Source organism: Leptonychotes weddellii, chromosome 5, assembly GCF_054177405.1.
Source record: "Leptonychotes weddellii isolate Sample4059 chromosome 5, ASM5417740v2, whole genome shotgun sequence".
Lineage (NCBI taxonomy): Eukaryota > Metazoa > Chordata > Mammalia > Carnivora > Phocidae > Leptonychotes > Leptonychotes weddellii.
This window is the reverse complement of record NC_138373.1, coordinates 106,471,428-106,492,353: the sequence shown is the minus strand read 5'-3', so window position 1 is coordinate 106,492,353 and position 20,926 is coordinate 106,471,428. Positions and strand designations below refer to the sequence as shown.

Here is a 20,926-nt window from a genome sequence, read left to right as displayed (position 1 = left end):
AAACGGTCACGCTCTGTCTAGCACCTTTCTCTTTGTGTACTGTTTTTTAGTTTTAGCAAAAGTCAATAAGCGGAAATCAATAAAGGTCATGTTAATCATTACAAAGGAAAAATGAAAGAAGGCTATAGCTGTAATCCAGAAAATGATCTAAGATTTGGAAAAACAAAAATATCCTAACATATAAGTAAAGTTCCTCCGAGCCTGCCAGCAGGAGATGCTTGCAACCTGACCCTGTGTCTGTGTCTCCTCATTCGCCTACGCCGTCCTTTCCTACGAGAGACCCACCCCAGCTGGAGCTGGACTCCGGCACCCACCAGCGATAAATGGGAGTTCCTGTTGCTCCATACACTTGTCAGCATTTGGTTTTGCCAGTGTTTTGGATTTTGGCCATTCTAATTGGTATGTAGTGATAACTCACTGTTGATTTAATTTGTCATTCCCTAATGATATAGGATGTTGAACATCTTTTCATATGCTTACTTGCTATCTGTAGATCTTCTTTGATGGGATATCTAGGTCTTTCACCCATTTTTATTTATTTATTTATTTATTATTTATTTTAAAGATTTTATTTTATTTATTTGACAGAGAGAGAGATGGAGAGCAGGAACACAAGCAGGGGGAGCGGGAGAGGGAGAAGCAGGTTTCCCGCGGAGCAGGGAGCCCGATGCGGGGCTCGATCGATTTTAAAAAAATCAGGTGGTTCAGGGGTGCCTGGGTGGCTCATTCGGTTAAGCGTCTGCCTTCTGCTCAGGTCATGATCCTGGGGTCCTGGGATCAAGCGCCACATCAGGCTCCCTGCTTAGCAGGGAGTCTGCTTGTCCCTCTCCCTCTGTCTGCCGCTCTGCCTGCTTGTGCACGCTCTCTCTTTGTCTCTCTGTCAAATAAATAAACAAAATCTTAAAAAAAAATCAGGTGGTTCATTTTCTTATTACTGAGGGGTTTTTTTCTTTTTTTTTAAGATTTTATTTATTTATTTGAGGGGAAGTAGGGGCAGAGGGAGAGGAGAGAGTCAGTCTTGAGCAGACTTGCTGCTGAATGCAGAGCCTGACTCAGGGGCTCAATCCCACAACACTGAGATCAGGACCTGAGCTGAAATCAAGAGTTGGACGCTTAACTGACTGAGGCACCCAGGCGCCCCATCTTATTACTGAATTTTGAGAGTTTTTGTATATTTTGGATACCAGTTCTTTATCAGATGTGTCTTTTGCAAATATTTTCTATCACCCTTTAGCATGTCTTCTCATTCTCTTGACATTGTCTTTCTCACAGCAGAAGTTTTTCATTTTACTGAAGTTCAGCTTATTAATTTTTTCTGTCATGGATCATGCCTTTGGCATTGTCTCTGAAAAGTCTCTGCCATATTCAGGGTCATCTACGTTTTCTCCTAGGAGTTTTATAGTTTTATGCTTCCACTTAGGTCTGTGATCCATTTTGAGTTAATTAAGATCTGTGTCTAGATTCATTTTTTTTTCATGTGAATTTCCCCATGTCAAGATCCTTAATTTTATCATCTGTAAAGCCCTTTTTTGCCATGTAAGGGAACATATTTAGAGGTTCTGGGGATTAGGACATGGACATATTTGTGGGTCATTATTGAGCATACCGTTGGGTTACAAAGAGTCAAGAGCAAGGATGCATCTGGTCTTGTGGGACCAGCAAAGAGAAACTACCATGAACCCAGGTGTATTCTTCCTGTCTCTCCTCTCATCTTGCCTCTGATCTTCTGTTTTGGGCTTCTTTCGTAGCAATAGGCTTCTTCTGGTTCTCTGTCCTCAAAGGGGGAAAAATTAGCCATAACTCACTGCCCGAACTTTACATGTTTCAGACCCATTGTCAAATTAATGAATTCACTAAAAAACAAAAATATAACCACACTGGTGAACCCTCCACTATCCTTTTTAAATAAGTTAGGAACAAAACAAGGGGCACAAAGGAGAACCCTCTCCCAACATGCCTCCCCCCTTAAGGGCAGCTTTCTTACCCCACTAGCCCTCTCTGCAGTTGCTCACCTAGCAGAAGCAGAATTGGGTTACTCCTGGGTCTCCTTCCCCCATCTAGTTACTACCCTTTTCAAAAGGGGAAGTCAGTGCTGAATTCTTTCCTTTGCCAACTCCCTATCAAAGCCTTTTGCCAATAAAAAAGGGATCCAAACATGAACTTTCCAGGCCCATGACAGTCCCCAAACATGAGGACAGATCTGTTTCTTGGGGTCACAAAGTGAGGGCAGGAAGCCAAAGTGCTCCCCACATCCCACTGTCCTTGGGAAAAGCAATAAAGATCAGTTTGGTTTTCATTAAGAAAAAGGCGGCCATTCCCAGAAGGAGCAAAAATCCTTTGTGTTACCATCATTTCCCTATCATCCTAGATGCTGAAAGAACGTTTAAGGTTTTTTTTCCCATTAATTAATTATTTTTTAAAGATTTTATTTATTTGAGAGAGAGAGAAAGAGAGCACAAGCAGGTGGGAGAGGCAGAGGGAGAAGCAGGCTTCCCGCCGAGCAGGGAGCCCAATGTGGGGCTTGATCCCAGGACCCCGGGATCATGACCTGAGCTGAAGGCAGCCACTCAAACGACTAAGCCACACAGGTGCCCTTTCCCCTTTAATTTAATCACTTTTTAAAAAAGATTTTATTTATTTGAAAGAGAGAGAGCACAAGCATGGGGCAGGAGCAGAGGGAGAGGGACAAGCTGAATCCACACTGAGCATGGAGTCCGATGCAGGGCTTGATCCCAAGACCCCGATATCATGACCTGAGCCTAAATCAAAAGTTAGATACCCAACAGACTGAGCCACCCAGGTGCCCCCACTTGAGCTTCTTATTCCTCTACTCTCTCCTTACTCTAGAGGCTAAAATTTACCCCTTCATGCATCCCTTTGGCACTGTACTGGGTAATGGGATAACCAGCAGAAGCCTCCAGCAATCTCCAGGGGAGTCTTGTGGGATGATACCTTCTCCTGTAAATTGGAGACAAGGAGCAGATCTTGGTTTTCCTCACACTTTGACAGGAACTGGAGAACGTAAGGATTTGGGTCTGATATCCTCTCAACTGAGCCAGTTCAGACCAGTGCCCGAGTGCGTGCATGTTTGAGGAGCTATAGGTGGGAGGGAATGCTTGTGATGGGGAAGTGTTTGTAGGGGGCCTGAGGAAGTCTGGAGTATCCTGGGGAACAGAATGTGCTGGCGCAGGCCCTGAGCCATCCCCCAAACCCCTCCCATTTCTCTTCTCACATCACTAACCAGTTCCAGCTGTGCACAATCCGGGCCATCTCTTCCCATCTGGCCTCTAGGAGCTCATGACTAATTAAAGGAGTGTGTGTTTGGGGAGGGGGGCAGTCTTCTTAAAAACAGAGGTTTCCAGGGAACAGCTTGGAAAACTCAATCCCATTCAGCCAGGGAAAGTTCCCTCTCTCCTGATTCCCTCAGGGCTCAGGGGAAACAGGCCAGAAGCTAACACCGCATTTCTCTAAATCAAGAGCAGTGTCTGGGTTAGTGAGTTATAACTTATGCTTTTCTCACCTCCAGTTTCCAGTTTCAGGCCCCAGACTTGCCCTTTATACCGGAATGTCCAACCCTAGGGGCCACCCCATTCGGGTAAGGGTGGCTGTCAGAGAGGGCGGGTGGTGGTTTAGAGATCTGCTTCTCTTGGACTTAGAGACTTCTAACAAAACTTTGCACTACAACCCGTAGCCCTATTGCCCCGATCACTAGAAAATACTCTCGGGGCGCCTGGGTGGCTCAGTTGGTTAAGCGACTGCCTTCGGCTCAGGTCATGATCCTGGAGTCCCTAGATCGAGTCCTGCATCGGGCTCCCTACTCCGCAGGGAGTCTGCTTCTCCCTCTGACCCTCCCTGCTCTCATGTACTCTCTCTCTCTCAAATAAATAAATAAAATCTTTAAAAAAAAAAAAGAAAATACTCTCAGAATCTAACCTACTTCCTCCTGTTACAGTTTAAAATATTTTAATTAAAAATATTTCCGTACACATTTCTTCTGCCACATTCTGTGGACAGGGAGGGAAACTAGTTTGCAGGAAGGGAGCAAGCAAGCCGAAGAACGCAGCTCTTTCCCTCCGAATCAAGTTCTCTTTTTGGGGCAGGCAGAGCACATGTCCTAACCCTTTGCACACATCCCCATATCTCCCCCAGTGAGAGATAACAAATTAAGAGGGAAAAAGAGCTGGGTCAGCCTGGCTCAGGGGGTGGGGGCTGGTGGAAGGGGTGGCCACGATGTCACTAGGGGACCGGTTAGTCATAGGTCCTTACACACGTGCCCGCCTGCAGCTCCTGGCTCTAGGGGCTTTGGTCTGGGTGCCTGTGGAAACTCTCGGGAGGCTGCAAAGATCATCACAGCTTGAGCCTGAGGCTCAACTGCTTCCCAGCTGTGTGACCTGAAGCAACCTATTAGAGATTCAGTTTCCTTTTCGGTAATAAGGTGGTAATACCAGCTCGCTTGTTGAGAGGTAGATGAGGTGAACTACTCGGCAGCTTTTACTATTTTACTCTATTCTCTCCTGGCTCTTTAGTATCTGGAATGTGGTTCCATGCCAGAGCGAGTGCCCACCTTTCGTAATAATTTCTTACTCACACACTGTCACATGTTCTTAAGTGTCCTCCCTGCTCCTTTTTTTTTTCCTCATGGGAGGTGCCTAACGGGAGGGAGTAATCAGCTATCACATTCATCTTACTTCTTTCCCTCACATCCTCCCTGTCTGTATCCTCCTCTCTCCCCACCACCCTCAGCTCCTGTTCCTCCGGCATTATTATTATTATTATTATTATTTTTTACTACTTCTTATCGCTTTCTCTTCCATCCCAGCCCATCTCCAGGGGCTGAGTCTGGGCAGGCAGAGCTGGAGCTGAACTCACAGCCACAGAGCTGCAAGGAAATGGGTCAAAATGTTACTAGTGGTTCTCTTCTGGATAGCATTTACTGGTGGTTTTCATGGTCTTCCTTGTTTATTTTGGTATTTTCCAAATTTACTACAACGAGCAAAGGATAACTTTTATTCAGGAAAAAGAGAAAACTTTATTTATTTAAAAAGATATTATTTATTTATTTGACAGAGAGAGAGCATGAAAGAGCACAAGCAGGAAGAGTGGCAGAGGGAGAGGGAGAAGCGGGCTCCTGCTTAGGGGAGCCGGACGACGTGGGACTCGATCCCAGGACCCTGGGATCATGACCTGAGCCGAAGGCAGACGCTTAACCGATGGAGCCAGCCAAGGTGGCCAAGAGAAAACTTTAATCAGAAAAAAATTATAATTTTCAATTGGACCATGTCCTGTTCTCAAAAAAAGAGGGAGTGAGGGGTGGAGGGTGGAAAGAGGGGGAGAAGGGCAAGGTTGCGAAAGAACCCTGCAGGGGGCTGAGTGAGAGCTAGTTCCTAAACTCCGTCATTTCCTGGGGACATCAGCCTTGGTGATGGCCTCATTCATGGCCTTTGTCACTTCTCAGTCAGAAGCTCTCTGTCCTTCCTTGCCTGTCACTGGCCATTTAGGACTTAGTCACCTGATTGTTACCCAGTTCAGGGCTGGGTGGGTCAAGGGCTCAGCATCATCAAGGGCAACAGTATGAGTCAGGAGTATCCCCCACCTCGACCCTGGAGCATGAAGGGTTCCCCTGTAAAGCCTGCCAGCCTTACAGCCTAGCATGTGGGGAAGTGCTCAGTATTGGGGTCCTACTGAGAACATGAGTTCAGTAACCCCTTCTCCCAGTCCTATCCCTACTTCCCTGTGCATTTGAAGGATATGCAAATGTGTGATGCATAAATGAGAGTGGAACCTTTAGTGGCTCCTAAACACTTGAAGAACAAAATTCTTTGAGTCATCAGGGTGGTGCATGGAAAGAGTATGGGTTATGTTGGGTCATGGAGTCAGCAGAGGGATTTGAATATAGCCAGATCAATTGGGAGCTTTATGTGCTTAGTCAAGTTCCCTCTCTGGGTCTCCATTTCCTCTTATAAAAAAAAATGGCCAAAAAAATGGCAAAAACAAAAAACAAACAGAAAGACCAGAATAATTCCTCTGTCCTAGGAGGGTTGTGAGAATTAAATGAGATCATTGATAAATCACCCAACACAAAGTAGATGTTTTAAAATGGAAGTTTGTCATTTCTTCTTTAAAGAGCACTCAAGACCCTCTCTCAGCTCTGGCTCCTAACCACTCTCCCACCCCAGTTATTTGTGTGACAAAGATTCATGAAGCACCTCCTGAAGCACTGAGCTGGCCAGAGCTAGGTACTAGGGACTCAGCAGGGAATGAAGTAGTCCAGACCCTGGAAACTACTCACTGAGCGCAGCAGTTTGGCTCAGCTCTGCACTTTTACTCAAGGCCTGCACGGTCCCTGTCCCTCAGTGCTCTTTTACTCCAGCCACTTCTCAGCCAGCCTTCACAGTCCGGCTCAAAACCTGCCTTCGTGGAGAACCTCCCCACGGCCCCATGATCCTTAGGATGGGGCACCTCTGGCCTGGCATCCTGGTTCCCCTCATTCCGGATACTTGGATCAGCCTTGCCCTATCTGCCATCTCCCTGTGGGCAAGCTTTGACCCTTTGCTTCTTTGTGCCCTTGTTAACCCCCATCCCCACCCCAACATTACGGGCTCATTAAATGCTTGAAATAATGACTTTTTGTTAAAGCACACACAAGTAGGCTTCAAGAAATCCCCAAATTGGTCTTCAGTACAAAGAAACTGAGACCTCATCTCTGATTTCTTCACCTGAAACCTGAGCACCTAAGCTGCTTCTTACCACTTCACTTTTATTTTTTTTTCCTATCCTAGAGCAGACAGGGACCCATGAAGTTTGAAGATGAGGGGTTTGCTGCCCCAGGATTCCTGGGGCACAGGAATGTCCAACTCTAGGGGATAGCCATGGTCCCTATCCCAGTCTGCAGAGATTCTGCATCTCCTCCTGCCAGGATGCCACCCCCAGGACAGCATGAAAAGTCTTCCCATCTCCAGGAGAGGACTCTGTGGGAATGGGTTGGGGCTCTTCTTGCCAGAAGCTCTGTGGCAAGGCAGGGGTTAATGGTGAATTGCAACATATCTCTGGGCTGAGTGGCCTCCCACTGCCACTCCTCCCAATTCCCCTCCTCTGAAGTTTTATAAAGAGGGCCGGAGATTGGAAAGTGGGAAGAACTGGAGGCAGGAGCGGCCCCCGCCCCCCCCCGCCCCCCCAGCCCTGCTTCCCCAGGCTCCCAGAAGTCTCAGGGCAGAGGGCACAGACAGCTTCTGGAGTTCCTGCCTGGTGGGACCATGAACTGGCAGTGGCTGTGGCTGGGCTTCCTATTCCCTATGACAGTCTCAGGCCGGGCCCTGGGGCCTGCAGGGAAAGAGACAGCAGTGGTGAGTGTCCCGAGGAAGGAGGGACCCAGGCCCAGGAAGGGATTGGGGCACTGCGCTACAGACCCGTCCAAGCCTCCCTCCTGACCTTCAACCTACCTTTCCCATCCTTCCTCTGCTCCATGATCTACTCCTGCCTGTCCCCCACTCCTTGCCTTTGTTCCAGCTGAGCCCCTTCCCTAAGATGCCTCTCCTTTAGTCCTTCCATGTCTGTCCCCATCCTATCCTCATGGGTCTGTTAGGTCACTGAGAAGCTTTACCCTGAGATTCATTCCCTTTCTTATTTTGTACCGTGATCCCCATCATAGGATTACCTGTTGCAATATGGGTACCTACAGAAGCCTCTAGAAGGACCTGATGACTTCAGGCCAGAAGATATCATGGAGGCTCTGAGGTGAGAGGTCAGAGCCTTAAGGGTCAAGTTTGCAAGGTCATCTTTTCCCTTCTCATTTCTTCCTCTCCCCAGGCCCACTTCTGCCTGACACCAATCCATGTCAGGGATCTAGGGAATGGGTTGCTATCACTCTTAGGGGGGTGGGGCATGGAGTGAGATGGGGATTCAAAGATGAGGAGCAGTCATTGGATCTTCCTAGGCCCTGAGCATCCCTTTGGAGGCTCCATTCCACATTGTATCCAATATACTATTAGCGACATCCCACACGAAGTATAATTTACATGTAAAACTATGAGTTGAGTTCATATGGAGTGGAGTTGTTGGCATGATGTTGCTTTTTGTAGACATCTAATTCAGCATTCCTTTCTTTTTTTTTTTTTTAAGATTTATTTATTTGACAGAGAGAGACACAGAGAGAGGGGGAACACAAGCAGGGGGAGTGGGAGAGGGAGAAGCAGGCTTCCCGCGGAGCAGGGAGCCCGACGCGGGGCTCGATCCCAGGACCCTGGGATCATGACCTGAGCCGAAGGCAGATGCTTAACCGACTGAGCCACCCAGGCGCCCCTAATTCAGCATTTATTTCTATTTTGAAGTTTTCTTTTCCTATTTTGGATCTAATGGATAGTTTTTCTTTCTGCTCTCAGATATGTTCACAGTCCCTTGAAAAGCCACTGTGCCTGCAGTACCTGAGCGATGAAATTGCCCCGGAGCAGGCTGGGCTGGGAGGGGGGTCTAGCCAGGAGAAGGCCGAGGGAAGACAGGCCCTCAGGTGGGACCAGTGATGGGAGAGTCTCCAGAGCAGGGGGCAGGACACTTTCCCAGAGCAGGAGAAGGTTAGAGATTGCAGCAGGGGAAGAAGGCTACACCTGAGGGAAACCGTACACAAATAAGAGACTGAAGATGGGCAGGTGAAGCTGGAGTATTGCTATTTCTGCAGAACAGAAGAGAAAGTCCTAATTATGAAGACTGGATACTAGAGTGATCCCATCAGCTTCAGAGATTCTGTGCCATTCTCAGCTACCACCGTGGGCAGAAGGGGGCCAAAGAGCTATCCCCAGTTTCCAGTCATTCCAGATTCCCCTGCCCTGTTGGGCCCATCCTTCTCCCTCTTTTCAGAACTTTTCAGGAAGCATCTGAGCTGCCAGTCTCAGGTCAGCTGGATGATGCCACAAGGGCCCGCATGAGGCAGCCCCGTTGTGGCCTGGAGGACCCCTTCAACCAGAAGACCCTTAAATACCTCCTGTTGGGTGAGGCCTGAGACTGGGAAAGGGAGGGAAAGGAGGCTGTGGCATGGGTCTGGATTACAGGTGACATTGGGACAGCCTGATCCAGCTCAGAGTTGAATGGATGATCACCTGGTGATTAGCTGATCATCACCTGCCTGGACACATAGCTATGTTGAGTGAATGCCTAGACTCAGGGGAGCTCTCTGGGTTTGGCAGAAGATCTCTGTTTCTAATCTATTTTCTGATCCAATAACCAGGCCGCTGGAGAAAGAAGCACCTGACCTTCCGCATCTTGAACCTGCCTTCCACCCTCCCTCCCCACACAGCCCGGGCTGCCCTGCTTCAAGCCTTCCAGTACTGGAGCAATGTGGCCCCCCTGACCTTCCAGGAGGTGCAGGCTGGCTGGGCTGACATCCGCCTCTCTTTCCATGGCCGCCAGAGCCCATACTGCTCCAATTCCTTTGATGGGCCTGGTAGGCACCAGCTCTTGGCTCCCACCTCACAGATGTTTGAGATTATCTCTGTCCCCTTGAGCCAGTGGCTTTGGAACCTTAATGTTCAAGCAGCCTCCTGTGCCCAATTGCACCCTACACTCTCTAACCACCTTCTAACCTCCTCTTGGGGAGCTGCTGGTCACCTCCCTGGGGTCTTATCAAGCCTCCTCTTTGAAGCTTATGCCTTAGTCCTTGGTTTAAGTTCCCCTGCTCAAGACACCCCTCAGAGGACTGGGCCAGAGAGAAGAGAGTGGTTGGGAAGTACAGAGACAGAGGGATGGGCAAAGCAGAGAGAACTGGGTGGTGAAAAGGGGAGGTGAAAATTGAGAGAGAGGCATCTGAGAGACTGAATATAGATGGAAACTTAAGGGAATGGAGAAATTGGGGTTTATAACAGGCAGGGGATGCTTTAGCCTAGGAGACTCTGACCTCCTTCCTGTCTACCTTTGTCTTTGTCCAGGGAAGGTCCTGGCCCATGCCGACATCCCAGAGCTGGGCAGTGTGCACTTTGATGAAGATGAGCTCTGGAGTGAGAGGACTTACCGGGGCGTGAACCTGCGCATCATTGCAGCCCACGAACTGGGCCATGCCCTGGGGCTTGGGCACTCTCGATATACCCAGGCCCTCATGGCCCCTGTCTATGCTGGCTACCGGCCCCACTTCAAGCTGCACCCAGATGATGTGGCAGGGATTCAGGCTCTCTACGGTTAGTCTTTTCCCTCAGGTTATGGCTAGTCATGACCCCTAGTGATCATGAGTGTCAGTGTGACCAGCATCTCTTCAGGCTTGAAGAGACAGGTCTAACCTCCATGGCAGGAGATGACTTGGCTTCTTTCTCTTCCTCCTACCCAGTTATCCAGGCTTCTTCATTTTCAGGAGCTGTTTTTCTGACATTCCATGTCTGCTCTTCCTTCCAGGCCTCTCTCCCCTCTTACCCGTTCTTGGGGATGAAGAAGAATGAACACAAACTTCCTTCCCCCTTTCTGGTGCTTCTCAAACTGAAACGTGTCTCCTGTCAATATCGATACGATCTTGCCTCCCACCAAGCGAAATTCTCTAAGATTCTCTTTTCCCCTTTCTATGGGGCCTCTGAGCCAAACTTATAGAAGAGTGGGGAGGCCAGGTGCTATGAGTTCTCTCCTTGAGCAGCATTTTGTGACCTTGCAGGTAAGAAGACCCCAGAGATAGAGGATGAGGAAGAAGAGATGGAGCTCCCCACTCTACCACATGTGCCCACAGAGCCCAGTCCCATGCCAGACCCCTGCAGTGGTGAACTGGATGCCGTGATGCTGGGTGAGGCCCTTCCCCTCCAGGCTATAGGCAGTCGGAGGCCGCAGCCCGCTGACTTTGAGACTTGGACAAATGGGAATGACATGGGACCTCAGCATGAGCAACAGAGGTTAGATACCAGGCAGGGGTTAGTGGCCATGGGAGAAGCCATGTGGCATGGGGAGGGAGGCTTCAGAGCCAAATTAAAGATGGGTTAGGTGGGCATTTACCTCAGTTACCTCCCTATAAGGGCCACCAAAACATATCTGGTAATATAGCAAGATGGAGAAAACTCTATTTGCTGGAATGTCCATTAGAGACGGTATTATACCTGCATGAAAGGACAACTTGGAAGCTACTTGGAATGGGAGGTGAGGTCCCCAAAGGGGAGCAGCTATCTGCAGGGCTTTTATTTCATTGAGTGAATTAGAGTGCTCAGAGCAGGGCTTTTGTTTCATTGAGTGAATCTGAATAACGAAGAGGCTGAACATGGAGTCTTCCTTCTCCACCTTAATTCTCTTTTTAAATTAAAGTTGAATGAAGTTTTGAGGACCCAGCCTGTGGGAGGAGAGCAGATTATCAGCCTGTCTGAGGTGCCCATCAGTCTTTATTTGACCCATGTCTTTTTGACTTGTTCACACTTTTGCCCTCAGGGCCCCAAGGGAAGACTTATGCCTTTAAGGGAAACTACGTGTGGACAGTGACCGATTCAGGGCTGGGTCCCTTGTTCCAAGTGTCTGCCCTTTGGGAGGGGCTCCCAGGAAACCTAGACGCTGCTGTCTACTCTCCTCGAACACAATGGATTCACTTCTTTAAGGGTAAAAGGGACTGGTTTACAGTGTGTTACCTGAGGAGGGCCTACCATTAAAGAAGCCATAAAAGGGAGGGAGAGATGAGAAGTTTCTGGAAGGGTGGAATGGGAGAACCAAAAGCTATCACCTCAAGACAGAGGTAACTTGTTCTTTCCTTATCTGCTCTCAGGAAACAAGGTGTGGCGCTATATTAATTTCAAGATGTCTCCTGGCTTCCCCAAGAAGCTGAATAGGGTAGAACCCAACCTGGATGCAGCTCTCTATTGGCCTTTCAACCAAAAGGTGTTCCTCTTTAAGGTATAAAGTTCAAAGCAAGGGCAAATCCCTTCTTAGGAGGGGTGGGCTACCTCACACTGAGAAGCAGACTTGCTCTCGAAGATAGATCATTTGCAGCTGGGGGTAGATCTGGGGATCCTTGAGCTCTCTCCTTATCCTCTTCTTCTCCCTACCCACCCTACTCCTAGGGCTCCGGGTACTGGCAGTGGGATGAGCTGGCCCGAACTGACTTCAGCCACTACCCTAAACCAATCAAAGGGTTGTTTACGGGGGTGCCAAACCAGCCCTCCGCTGCTATGAGTTGGCGGGATGGCCATGTCTACTTCTTCAAGGGTAAACAATACTGGCGCCTCAACAGGCAGCTTCGGGTAGAGAAAGGCTATCCCAGAGATACCGCCCGCAATTGGATGCACTGTCATCCCCAGACCTCAGACCCTACTCTGTCAGGTGGAGTTGCCACTCCTTCAGCCACAGGCACTGACCACTCTGCCACAGGAACAACTGTGGACACCACTTACTCAGCCATAGATACCACCTTGAACACTGACCATCCACCCGGAGACCCCATTGTGGACATTACCCCCTCAGCCACAGGCTCCCCCATCCTTTCATTCCCTGGTAATGTCACCCTCCCAGAGGCCTAAGGCGTGAATCAAATGTTGCCTCACTAGGCTGCCAGGCTGCAGCAGGGGCATGAACCATAGACCTCAGGTCTCTAAATGTCCCAGCTGCAGCCACCACTCCTCTGTGCTCTTGCCCTCCTGGGCAGTGACTCCCTAACTCTGAGTCAGCTCCCAACTCTATACATTTCTTCTCCACCCTAGATAACACTTCGAACTGTGTTATCTACTCTCTGGAAGACAGTGGTAGAAGGAAGGCATCACTCAGGCCCTTGGCTGACGGGTGGCAGCAGCTGGGAAGCTAAATGCCTGGGTCCTGTTCTTCCTAGATAAAGTGCAAGAAAATGGCATGGCCAGTAAAATGAGCAAGTGCTTTGGAACCCTTTAAGAATCACACTTACTTGCTTATGACTTTGGGCAAGTTAATTAACCTCATGAGCCTCAGATTCCCCATCTGCAAAATAAGGTCAATACCAATCCTGCAGGGTTTCTGCATTAAATGAAATACTGTTTGTGAAGTGCAGGGCACAATGTCTGGCACATTTGTGCTTAATAAAGGCTAACTCCATGCTCATTAGAGAGGGCTGAACAGCTCTTCCTCTGGCTGCGTGTGTGTGCAGCTGTGAGTCCGGTCGTCCAATCTGATAAGGATAGCCGTATCAGATCTTTAGGGGACCAGAGGACTTGTCAGTCTCGCTGTTTGGGGGTGCAGAGAAAGAAAAGAGCAGCAACAGCAGGGGCTGGACTCCCCGGTTCAGTGTTCAATGCCATTTTATTCACATGCTCCGTGTTCTTCCTCCCTCCCATCATAGCTTTGTTGACCAGGAGAGGAAGATATCTTCCTTCATGCTGTCTGGGGAACCAGGGAACAGACTCTGAGCAGGAGAATCAGAGGAGGGAGTTAGAATGGGTTGGTGGCTGGGACAAAGTTCTAGTTAAGGAGATTAGCATCACCTACAGTGAGAAGCAGAGAAGGCACTTGTCTCCCATGCAGCCGTGAAGACCGGGCTACTCTGGGCAAAAGGGCAAGACTCTGGCATGTGGGCAAATGGTCTCTCCTTGGAGCAAGTAGACAGCTTTGGGGGGAGACAGGTTCTGTGCCATGCATTGCCCTGTGGTCTTCCCCATATTAAGGAGAGAAAGGGAAGCACCATGGAGGACAGTACTCTCAACTGAGGTAGGAGAAGGGGACTTGAGCCTATGGGACCCAGGAGGAAAGGCTAACCAGGAGCCAACCACCTGCTAATGAGAGGTGTAGGGATTAGGTGATCTTAGAGCTCCTCTGTGCCCCTCTCCCCATCAAATAGCTATTGAGTGCTTTAGGGAGCTTCCTGGTTTTCTGTAGGTCCTACAACAAAAACCCTTATTTTACCATTGTGAGGCACACTGAGGCAAGTATATAAAAGGCTTTTTGGGTAAGGGCCCTCCTTGGTTGGGAGGGAATTCGGAAGTCAGTTACTTTAGGGGCCAGGGCACCTCTGTTATTGGACAGAGGTAGGTACTCATACTTCCATTCTCCCCTCCCCACAAGATTCCCCTTTATCTGTCCCTGAAACATATCCCTACAGGGCTGGTCTGGGTTGGAATACAGATTCTATCCCCAATGAGAGAGGTGGGGAAGTTTGTGTGAGGGTCCTGTGGGCTCAGGTCCTGCACACTTGGTGTTCCAAGGCCCTTGCTAGGGGTGGAAGCATCAGTGGAGGTTTAGGCTCAGGTCTGGGTGGAACCAGAAGGTGTGGTGAGGGGTACAGTGGAACCACAGTCAGAATCCAGATCCAGGACGGTGTGGGGGGCTGTGGCCTGGGTGCCTGGTCCCAGCTGGCGCTCTCGAAGGCTCTGGAGATAACTCTGGAGAGGCACAGGGCAGAGAGGGCTGAAGGAAGGGCCTGGGTCAGAGCCCCCACCTCCTACCGTGACCATCCTCATATGCCCTCTGCCCCATCCCCAAGTGTGCCCCTCCCCTCACTCACGGGAGCCAGACTATCAGCAGGGCTCCGGGCGTTGGGGGGAAGCTGGCGCCGGTAGCTGCCTTCACAGAGCCCCACCCCAGGGGATGTCCGGTGCCACTTGGCCTCTTGCTGACGGATCCGAAGGAGCTGAAGATGCCTTCGCTGGTGGCTCAAGACCACTGCTTGGGAGGGGGCCGTACGGACTCAGGGAGGCCTCTTTAGACCTTGAATCCCACCCCCAAACACCCTCACCCTCTAGAGAAACCCATTTGATCTCCCTGTTCTGTCTCTCTCAAACCTCATTTCCCCCCTGGTTATTCTAATAGAAACTCTTTGGAATCCTCCTACACTTTCCTCCTGGACTTCCCTGAGACCTTCCTTTCCTTCCATAACAGTCCCCAATAACTAACTCCTCCCTGCTTCTGCTCCTCTGACAATTTTTCCTCATTCTTACCCACACCGTTGGCTCCTCCAGCTCTAACTTCCTTTCAGTGCCCTGCCTTATTCACCTTAGACACTGCCACCCCTAAGTATAATTCTCCCCCCCCGCACCCCGTCAAGTTTGGGAACTGGGGACACGAGAAGGCACAGGTTGGCTGCTTCTGTACCATGGCACTAACTCACCATTGGCGTGGCCTCCATGTTCCTCATCCATGAGCTTCCACTGGGCTAGGGCCCCAAGGGCCCCCAGGGCTGGCCAGGTGCCCAGCAAGACCCAGCTATACCAGCAGAGAGGAGGCAAGGCTGGAAGTGCCTGCAAGCGTTGGCCCAGCCGACTGCCCAGTGCCAGCCCCTCTAGGAAGTAGTCAGCACAGGCCACCAGCACCGCAGCACCCAGCAGGGCTGTGCCTAGAACTGTGAACGGACGTGGCCACCGAAGCGTGAGCAGGGCTCCCAGCAGTGCCAGCCCCACCAGCCCCCCAGCCGGCACCCAGGCTGAAGGTGGTTGGTAGATGGGCTCTGTGCCCAGCAGGGTCCCGGCACCCAGGGTTAGGCCTAGCAGGAGACCAGTCAGGAAGAGCCCAACGCTGCGAACCAACATGGTGACCAGGCCACAGAGGAGTCCGATGCCCAGCGCAATGCCCGCGCTCACCTCCAGGCTCAGCTGTGTCTCTAGCACTCGCTCCTTGTGGCACAGCAGGAAGATCACCAGAGCTCCTGACAGCAGGCCCGAGAGAAACATTACTGCCTTGAAGCAGCGGTAGCCTGGGAAAGGAGGCAGGAGGCACTGAGAGACAGAAAGGGGACATCTACAGGGATGGCTCTGATGAATTAGAAGGGAGAGGAGTGGCTAACCAGAGGAGCAGAAGACAGGAGCAGCAACCCAGGGACCTCAAGGCAAGGGGCAGAAAGGGATCATCTCAGGGAAGGCAGGGACCTTTCAAAAACTGTGAGGGGGTGGGAGGAAAAATCAGGAGGTAAGATGGATACACTGTGTGGAGTAAATATGGAAAAAAAGGTGTAGTACTTCCAGGGATGGTAGATGGGAAGAAGTCAGCACAGGCTGATTTAGGTTATTGGGGAAGGGTTGAAGAAGGCTTAACCATGGAGGATAATGTGGGAATGGAGTTTTGAGGTAGGAGGGAAGGGAGAGGCAAGTGAGAGTTGCCAGGGGTCAGAGCTAGAGGGCATGGATATGGGGCGGGGGCAAGATGAGCTGGCAAGAGCAGCATGAAGGTAGGCATCCCTGATAGAGGAGTAGAGGTGGCCCAGGAGCAAAGGAGAAAGTTGGCATCATCCTTGAGGGTGACAGTTTTGGGCAGCTGCCCCCCAGAATCCTGGCCCTGCCCTCACCGAAGCAGCAGTAGATGATTCCAAAGCAGCAACAAAGAGCACACACCAGGGCGGGTGCCAGTTCAGGATTGTCCTGGGGTTCCAAGACACATCTTGGGTCTGGAGGCTCTGGGAGTTGTTGATTAAAGGGCCTGGGGTCAGAGGTCATGGCCAGGGGCAACAAGGCTTCCTCCATGGCCGAAGAAAAGGTGATCCCAGAGGGGAAGGTCAGTGTCAGCTCCTCTCATCCATCCATGAATATCTTGAGGGGGTTGGGAAACCTGCAAGGGGGTAGGGGGCAGGAACTCAGGTGCCCATGAATCTTGAGGATTCTGTACCTCTACTTCTTATGAAGAAAGGCCAATTTCAGGAGGGAGCATGGCCTTGCTGGGGTAACTGAAAAAATCTACAGGATTGGGTCAAGGGGAGCCAGCTGTCTTTTTACTACCCTCTGAAACAAGGACATTAAGTAAAACTTAAACTAAAATCTTATAAAGTTATGACACTTTATCTGCTCCCTAGCTTTCCAGGGTGGTTGGGAAGAGTAGGAAGTCCTAAGTCAGTGGAAGGAGGGGCCCAGGGACATTAGTGGGACTGGGCGCTAAAGGCCCAGCAGCTTGTTCCAGCTAAAAAGAAATCTTGCCCCATCTGCAGTTGGGACTCAATACTGCCTCACTGGACTGGGAAAGGTGGGGTTAATTGAGGGGGGAGGAGGAGAAAGAGGAGAGAATGAGTCATGGTGGGGTCTCTGGACAGCTGCTCCAACCCCAGGGAAGGAAGAGGGGAGAAAAGAAACAGACACCAAAAGTTTGGGACAAGGAATCAAGTAGAGACAGTCCCCACACTTTGTCAAGGTTCTGAAGCCTCAGTTTCATGTGGAGATGGAGTTGTTGGGGGAAGGTGCATCAGGCCACAGTCCAATTCCCATGGTCCCTCTTGGACTAAGCAGGCACCTTGCCCACAGACATCTCACATCCTGGTAGCCTCTTGCTCCTCCTCTCAGGACATTGGTGGGACTTTTCCTACCCCTCCCTTGCCCAAGGGTCACAGGGCTGCCAGTGGGATTTGAATTCAGCTCCTGAAAGGAAAACACCAAGGCGGCGCTGGCATTGGGGGCACTGTGGGAGTGGGGTAGGATGGATGCAGGGGCTTTCATCTGTCTTCTTTTGGACATCAAGGTCCTAACAAGCTAGAGTGTTGGCGTGGGGAATCCTTGGGGCTCCTCTCTTCAATCCGCTTGGAAGTCTAGGGACTCTAAACAAGGACAGATTGGGGAAGAAGTGTTAACTACTCACCACCCTGCCAGGGCTCAGGAGAGGCGGGGGTAGAAGTGCTTCCCTAACCCCCCTGCTGCATCCTTGCCCGGAGGTCCTAGGCGTCGGGGCGGCTGTCGGGCGTGGGCACCCCCAGGGTCACTCTGTTCGTTGCCCCCTAAACTCTTCCAAGTCGAAGCCCAAGCCCCGTGAGCTAAATGCAACCAGCCTGGGGGGTGGAGGAAGGGGACAGGGTGTGTGGAGGGTGACATCACGGGGCGGGCCCCTCCAACTCTTTTCCCTATGTGTGGGGGGGACCCAGTTTGGCCACTGCTCTAAGCTGGGACCAGAGACCCCCCGACCATAGCAGGGAACGGTTTTGGGGACACCGCAAGAAGTCTGGGGAAAGGTCTCTGAATACTTAGGCGAAGACTCGACAACTAGAAGCTCTCAAAGCCCCAACTGGGGTCCCAGCGCCCCCCTAGCCCCGCTTGGTTTCTTCCACTTCCCAGAGAATTGGAGTATTGTCTTCTGGAGAACCCGGTGGTCGAGATCAGGGACCCGGGGAAGGGGCTTTTACAGGACTGGGGGAGCCGGCGAGGGGCTCAAGGGCGGAAAAACTTGCGGAGCAAGACGGGGTCTGGAAGGGGGACTAACGGCAGAGGCGCGTGCAGAGGAGGGGACCCAAGCCGGGTCTGCGTGGGGGCGGGAGCGCGTGTCGACGTCGACCGAGTGCAGCTCGGTATGCAAATGAGACGCAAAACAGCATGTAGATGAGTGCAGGGGTTTTTGGCACTCCGCTCGGGTCCTGAGCCCAGCGGAGCTACGCTCCTAGTCGCCCAGAGCCGCTCCGTTGACGGTGCTTGGAGCTGCGTCCCGAGGGGCGGATCCGGGCCGTGGGAGCTGCAGTTACACCGGGCAGTTCGCCAGCTGGGTCAGGCCCTGGGGAGGCCGAGGATTGCTGGGAAAGAACGGGCAGTGCAGGGAGGCCAGGGCGGGGGCGGGCCCGGGGCGTCCTCCCCTCTGCTCCACCTCCGCATGATACAAAAGGACCTCTGTCCTCGCTACAGGCAGCCGGGAAAGGATCGGGGTGGTGGCTCTTCTACGCTCCCTGGTTTTGTCTGCAAGGGAAACAGACTGTGGCTCGGTGGCTGTCCTCCATCTCCCAGTCTCGGCAAAGCCTACGAATTCGGCCAGAGGAGCCCTGAAAAATCTGTCCCCCGTCCGCAGGCACTGCTGCAGCGCCCACCAGCGGTGCAGCCTCGGGGGTATCACTCCAGGACCCGGAGGGTGGCAGCAGAGAGCCCTTTAAGGGGCGGGGCCAGCCAGTGCTTCCTCAGGACCGCCTCCTCCGATTTGACTCAGAGCTTGCTCGACTGGCTCGCGCCTCCGCCAACGGCTTTTTCGTTTCCTTCCCGTCTCTTCCCGGGTGACCCCGGAAGTGGAAGTAGGCGTAGGTCGGCGGCCACCGCGGGGACGGAAGGCGGAAGCAGAGCGTGAGCGGGAGGCGGAGCCGGGGGAGCTGCTCTCGTAGCTCCCCCTGGCCCTAGGCCCAGCTGCTCGAGGGGGAGGAGTTACCGCCGCTCTTCGGGTACGTTACCTTCGCCCACTCTACCTAGCCCAAGGTTTCCTGGATGTCTTTCTCAGGGGCAACCCTAAGCTCCGCCCCCCAGGTTTTCTTTAAGAGCCGCACGGTCCCCACCCTTTTCTGGAAGCCTGCGGCCCCCCTTTCCGGTCGTCTTTCCCTTTTTACCCAAGAGTGAACCCCGGGCCACACCCTTTGCGGTACCTCTCTATTTCCCTGATTCTGGATTATAGCTTTCTGGGGAAAGAAGAAAAACTAAGGGGATTTTTGAGGGGGGGAGCACGGTTGTGGTTAATGTAGTATTGGCTTATTGGTAGGGATAACGAACGCCCCAGAAAAATTTGAGAAAACAAGGGAGATGGGTGCGTTAATTATATCCCCAATTTAAGGTTATTTAACCCCTCTCTTGGTTCAATCCTGATCATCCCCACCTTGATACCTTTGTTACAGGCATCAGGACTTATCATGATGGCTGTGACCTAAAATCCTCAGGAAGCCCCGGGGTCATGGCCCAGAAGCACCCCGGAGAAGGAGGGTTGTGTGGAGCCCACCACAGTGGTGGTGCCTCCTTCAGGACTTTAGGATCCTCTGTGGACCCTGAAATACTTTCATTCTCAGGACTCAGGGACTCAGCGGGGCCTGCTCCTAATGGTACCCGCTGCCTCACAGAGCACTCTAGTCCTAAGTACACACAGCCCCCAAACCCAGCCCACTGGTCGGATCCAAGCCATGGCCCCCCAAGGGGTCCAGGACCCCCTAGGGATGGAGAGGACCCTGACCAGAGTGAGGCATCTTCAGAAGAAGAGTCAGGAGTGGACCAGGAACTCTCAAGAGAGAATGAGGCTGGGTACCAGGAGGATGGGAACCCTTCTTTTCTTTCCATTCCATCTGCTTGCAACTGCCAGGGAACCCCTGGAATCCCTGAAGGGCCTTACTCTGAGGGAGGAGATAGCTCTTCTAGCAACTTTTGCCACCATTGTACCTCTCCAGTTTTGGGGGAAGATGAAGAGTTGGAAGAGGAATATGATGATGAGGAACCTCTTAAGTTCCCCAGTGATTTTTCACGTGTGACCAGTGCGAAGAAACCGCCACCCCGGCGACAGCGACACCGCATCCCGGCCAAGGAGGATACTCGGGAGGGTGGACGCAGAGATCCCAGGTCCCCTGGCCGACATCGGCTGGGCCGGAAAAGAAGTCAGGCAGATAAGCGCAGAGGCCTGGGATTATGGGGAGCAGAGGAACTGTGTCAGCTTGGACAGGCAGGCTTCTGGTGGCTGATTGAACTGCTGGTATTGGTGGGAGAGTACGTGGAAACTTGTGGCCATCTCATCTATGCATGCAGGCAGCTGAAAGGCAGTGATCTGGACCTTTTTCGAGTCTGGCTGGGAGTCTGGGCAGGGCGGCTGGGGGGCTGGGCCCAGGTGATGTTCCAATTTCTGAGCCAAGGATGTTACTATGGGGCAGGGCTGTTCACCCGTTTTCTTAGGCTACTGGGTGCTTTGCTGCTTCTGGCTCTGGCCCTCTTGTTGGGCTGTCTACAGTTGGGCTGGCGGTTTCTGGTGGGACTGGGTGACCGGTTAGGCTGGAGGGGTAAAGCCACTTGGCTCTTTTCTTGGCTAGATTTTCCCACCTTGCAGCATTGCCTGATTCTGCTGAGAGATAGCAGGCCATGGCAGCAGTTGGTAAAAATGTTTCAGTGGGGCTGGCTGGAGTTGCCTTGGGTCAAGCCAAGGACTAACAGGCAGGGGAATGCACCTGTAGCAGGTGGTCGCTACTGCCAGCCTGAGGAGGAAGTGGCTCGACTCTTGACCATGGCTGGGGTTCCTGAGGATGAGCTAAACCCTTTCCATGTGTTGGGGGTTGAAGTCACAGCATCTGATGTTGAACTGAAGAAGGCCTATAGGCAGCTGGCAGTGATGGTGAGTACCTTTCCCG

The 20,926-nt window shown here is 51.7% G+C and overlaps 3 protein-coding genes across 9 annotated transcripts in view; 2 read left to right on the top strand and 1 right to left on the bottom strand.

The window, feature by feature from the left end:
- The first annotated feature begins 7,171 nt into the window (after nucleotides 1-7,171).
- On the top strand, nucleotides 7,172-13,008 carry MMP19 (matrix metallopeptidase 19). 3 transcript variants are annotated; one of them, XM_081821821.1, is made up of 9 exons: nucleotides 7,172-7,343; nucleotides 7,649-7,734; nucleotides 8,851-8,981; nucleotides 9,287-9,433; nucleotides 9,915-10,160; nucleotides 10,622-10,747; nucleotides 11,377-11,541; nucleotides 11,705-11,832; nucleotides 12,000-13,008. In XM_081821821.1, the coding sequence occupies exons 1-9, from the start codon at nucleotides 7,254-7,256 to the stop codon at nucleotides 12,453-12,455; spliced, it is 1,575 nt and encodes a 524-aa protein (XP_081677947.1). In that variant the 5' UTR covers nucleotides 7,172-7,253; the 3' UTR covers nucleotides 12,456-13,008. The 3 variants fall into 3 exon arrangements, with proteins under 3 accessions (XP_081677947.1, XP_006728812.1, XP_030876101.1); XM_006728749.3 differs by having other exon boundaries at nucleotides 9,218-9,433; XM_031020241.2 differs by lacking the exon at nucleotides 9,287-9,433.
- A 176-nt stretch (nucleotides 13,009-13,184) lies between these two features.
- LOC102744579 (transmembrane protein 198-like) lies at nucleotides 13,185-17,677 on the bottom strand. 4 transcript variants are annotated; one of them, XM_031020248.2, is made up of 5 exons: nucleotides 17,449-17,676; nucleotides 16,175-16,434; nucleotides 15,005-15,586; nucleotides 14,402-14,562; nucleotides 13,185-14,279 (listed from the first exon to the last, which is right to left on the bottom strand). In XM_031020248.2, the coding sequence occupies exons 2-5, from the start codon at nucleotides 16,347-16,349 to the stop codon at nucleotides 14,142-14,144; spliced, it is 1,056 nt and encodes a 351-aa protein (XP_030876108.1). In that variant the 5' UTR covers nucleotides 16,350-16,434; nucleotides 17,449-17,676; the 3' UTR covers nucleotides 13,185-14,141. The 4 variants fall into 4 exon arrangements, with proteins under 4 accessions (XP_030876108.1, XP_006728851.1, XP_030876117.1 ...); XM_006728788.3 differs by having other exon boundaries at nucleotides 14,402-14,559; nucleotides 17,449-17,674; XM_031020257.1 differs by lacking the exon at nucleotides 16,175-16,434 and having other exon boundaries at nucleotides 17,449-17,677.
- Nucleotides 17,678-18,129: 452 nt separating this feature from the next.
- Nucleotides 18,130-20,926, top strand: part of DNAJC14 (DnaJ heat shock protein family (Hsp40) member C14) — a 7,970-nt gene continuing 5,173 nt past the window's right edge. Inside the window, exons 1-2 of one of the 2 annotated variants that reach the window (XM_031020221.2) lie at nucleotides 18,130-18,997; nucleotides 19,442-20,910. In XM_031020221.2, the coding sequence (XP_030876081.2) occupies nucleotides 19,498-20,910 (1,413 nt within the window). In that variant the 5' untranslated portion in view covers nucleotides 18,130-18,997; nucleotides 19,442-19,497. The remainder of the gene's footprint in view (nucleotides 18,998-19,441; nucleotides 20,911-20,926) is intronic. The other variant, XM_006728748.3, reaches the window with a different exon arrangement.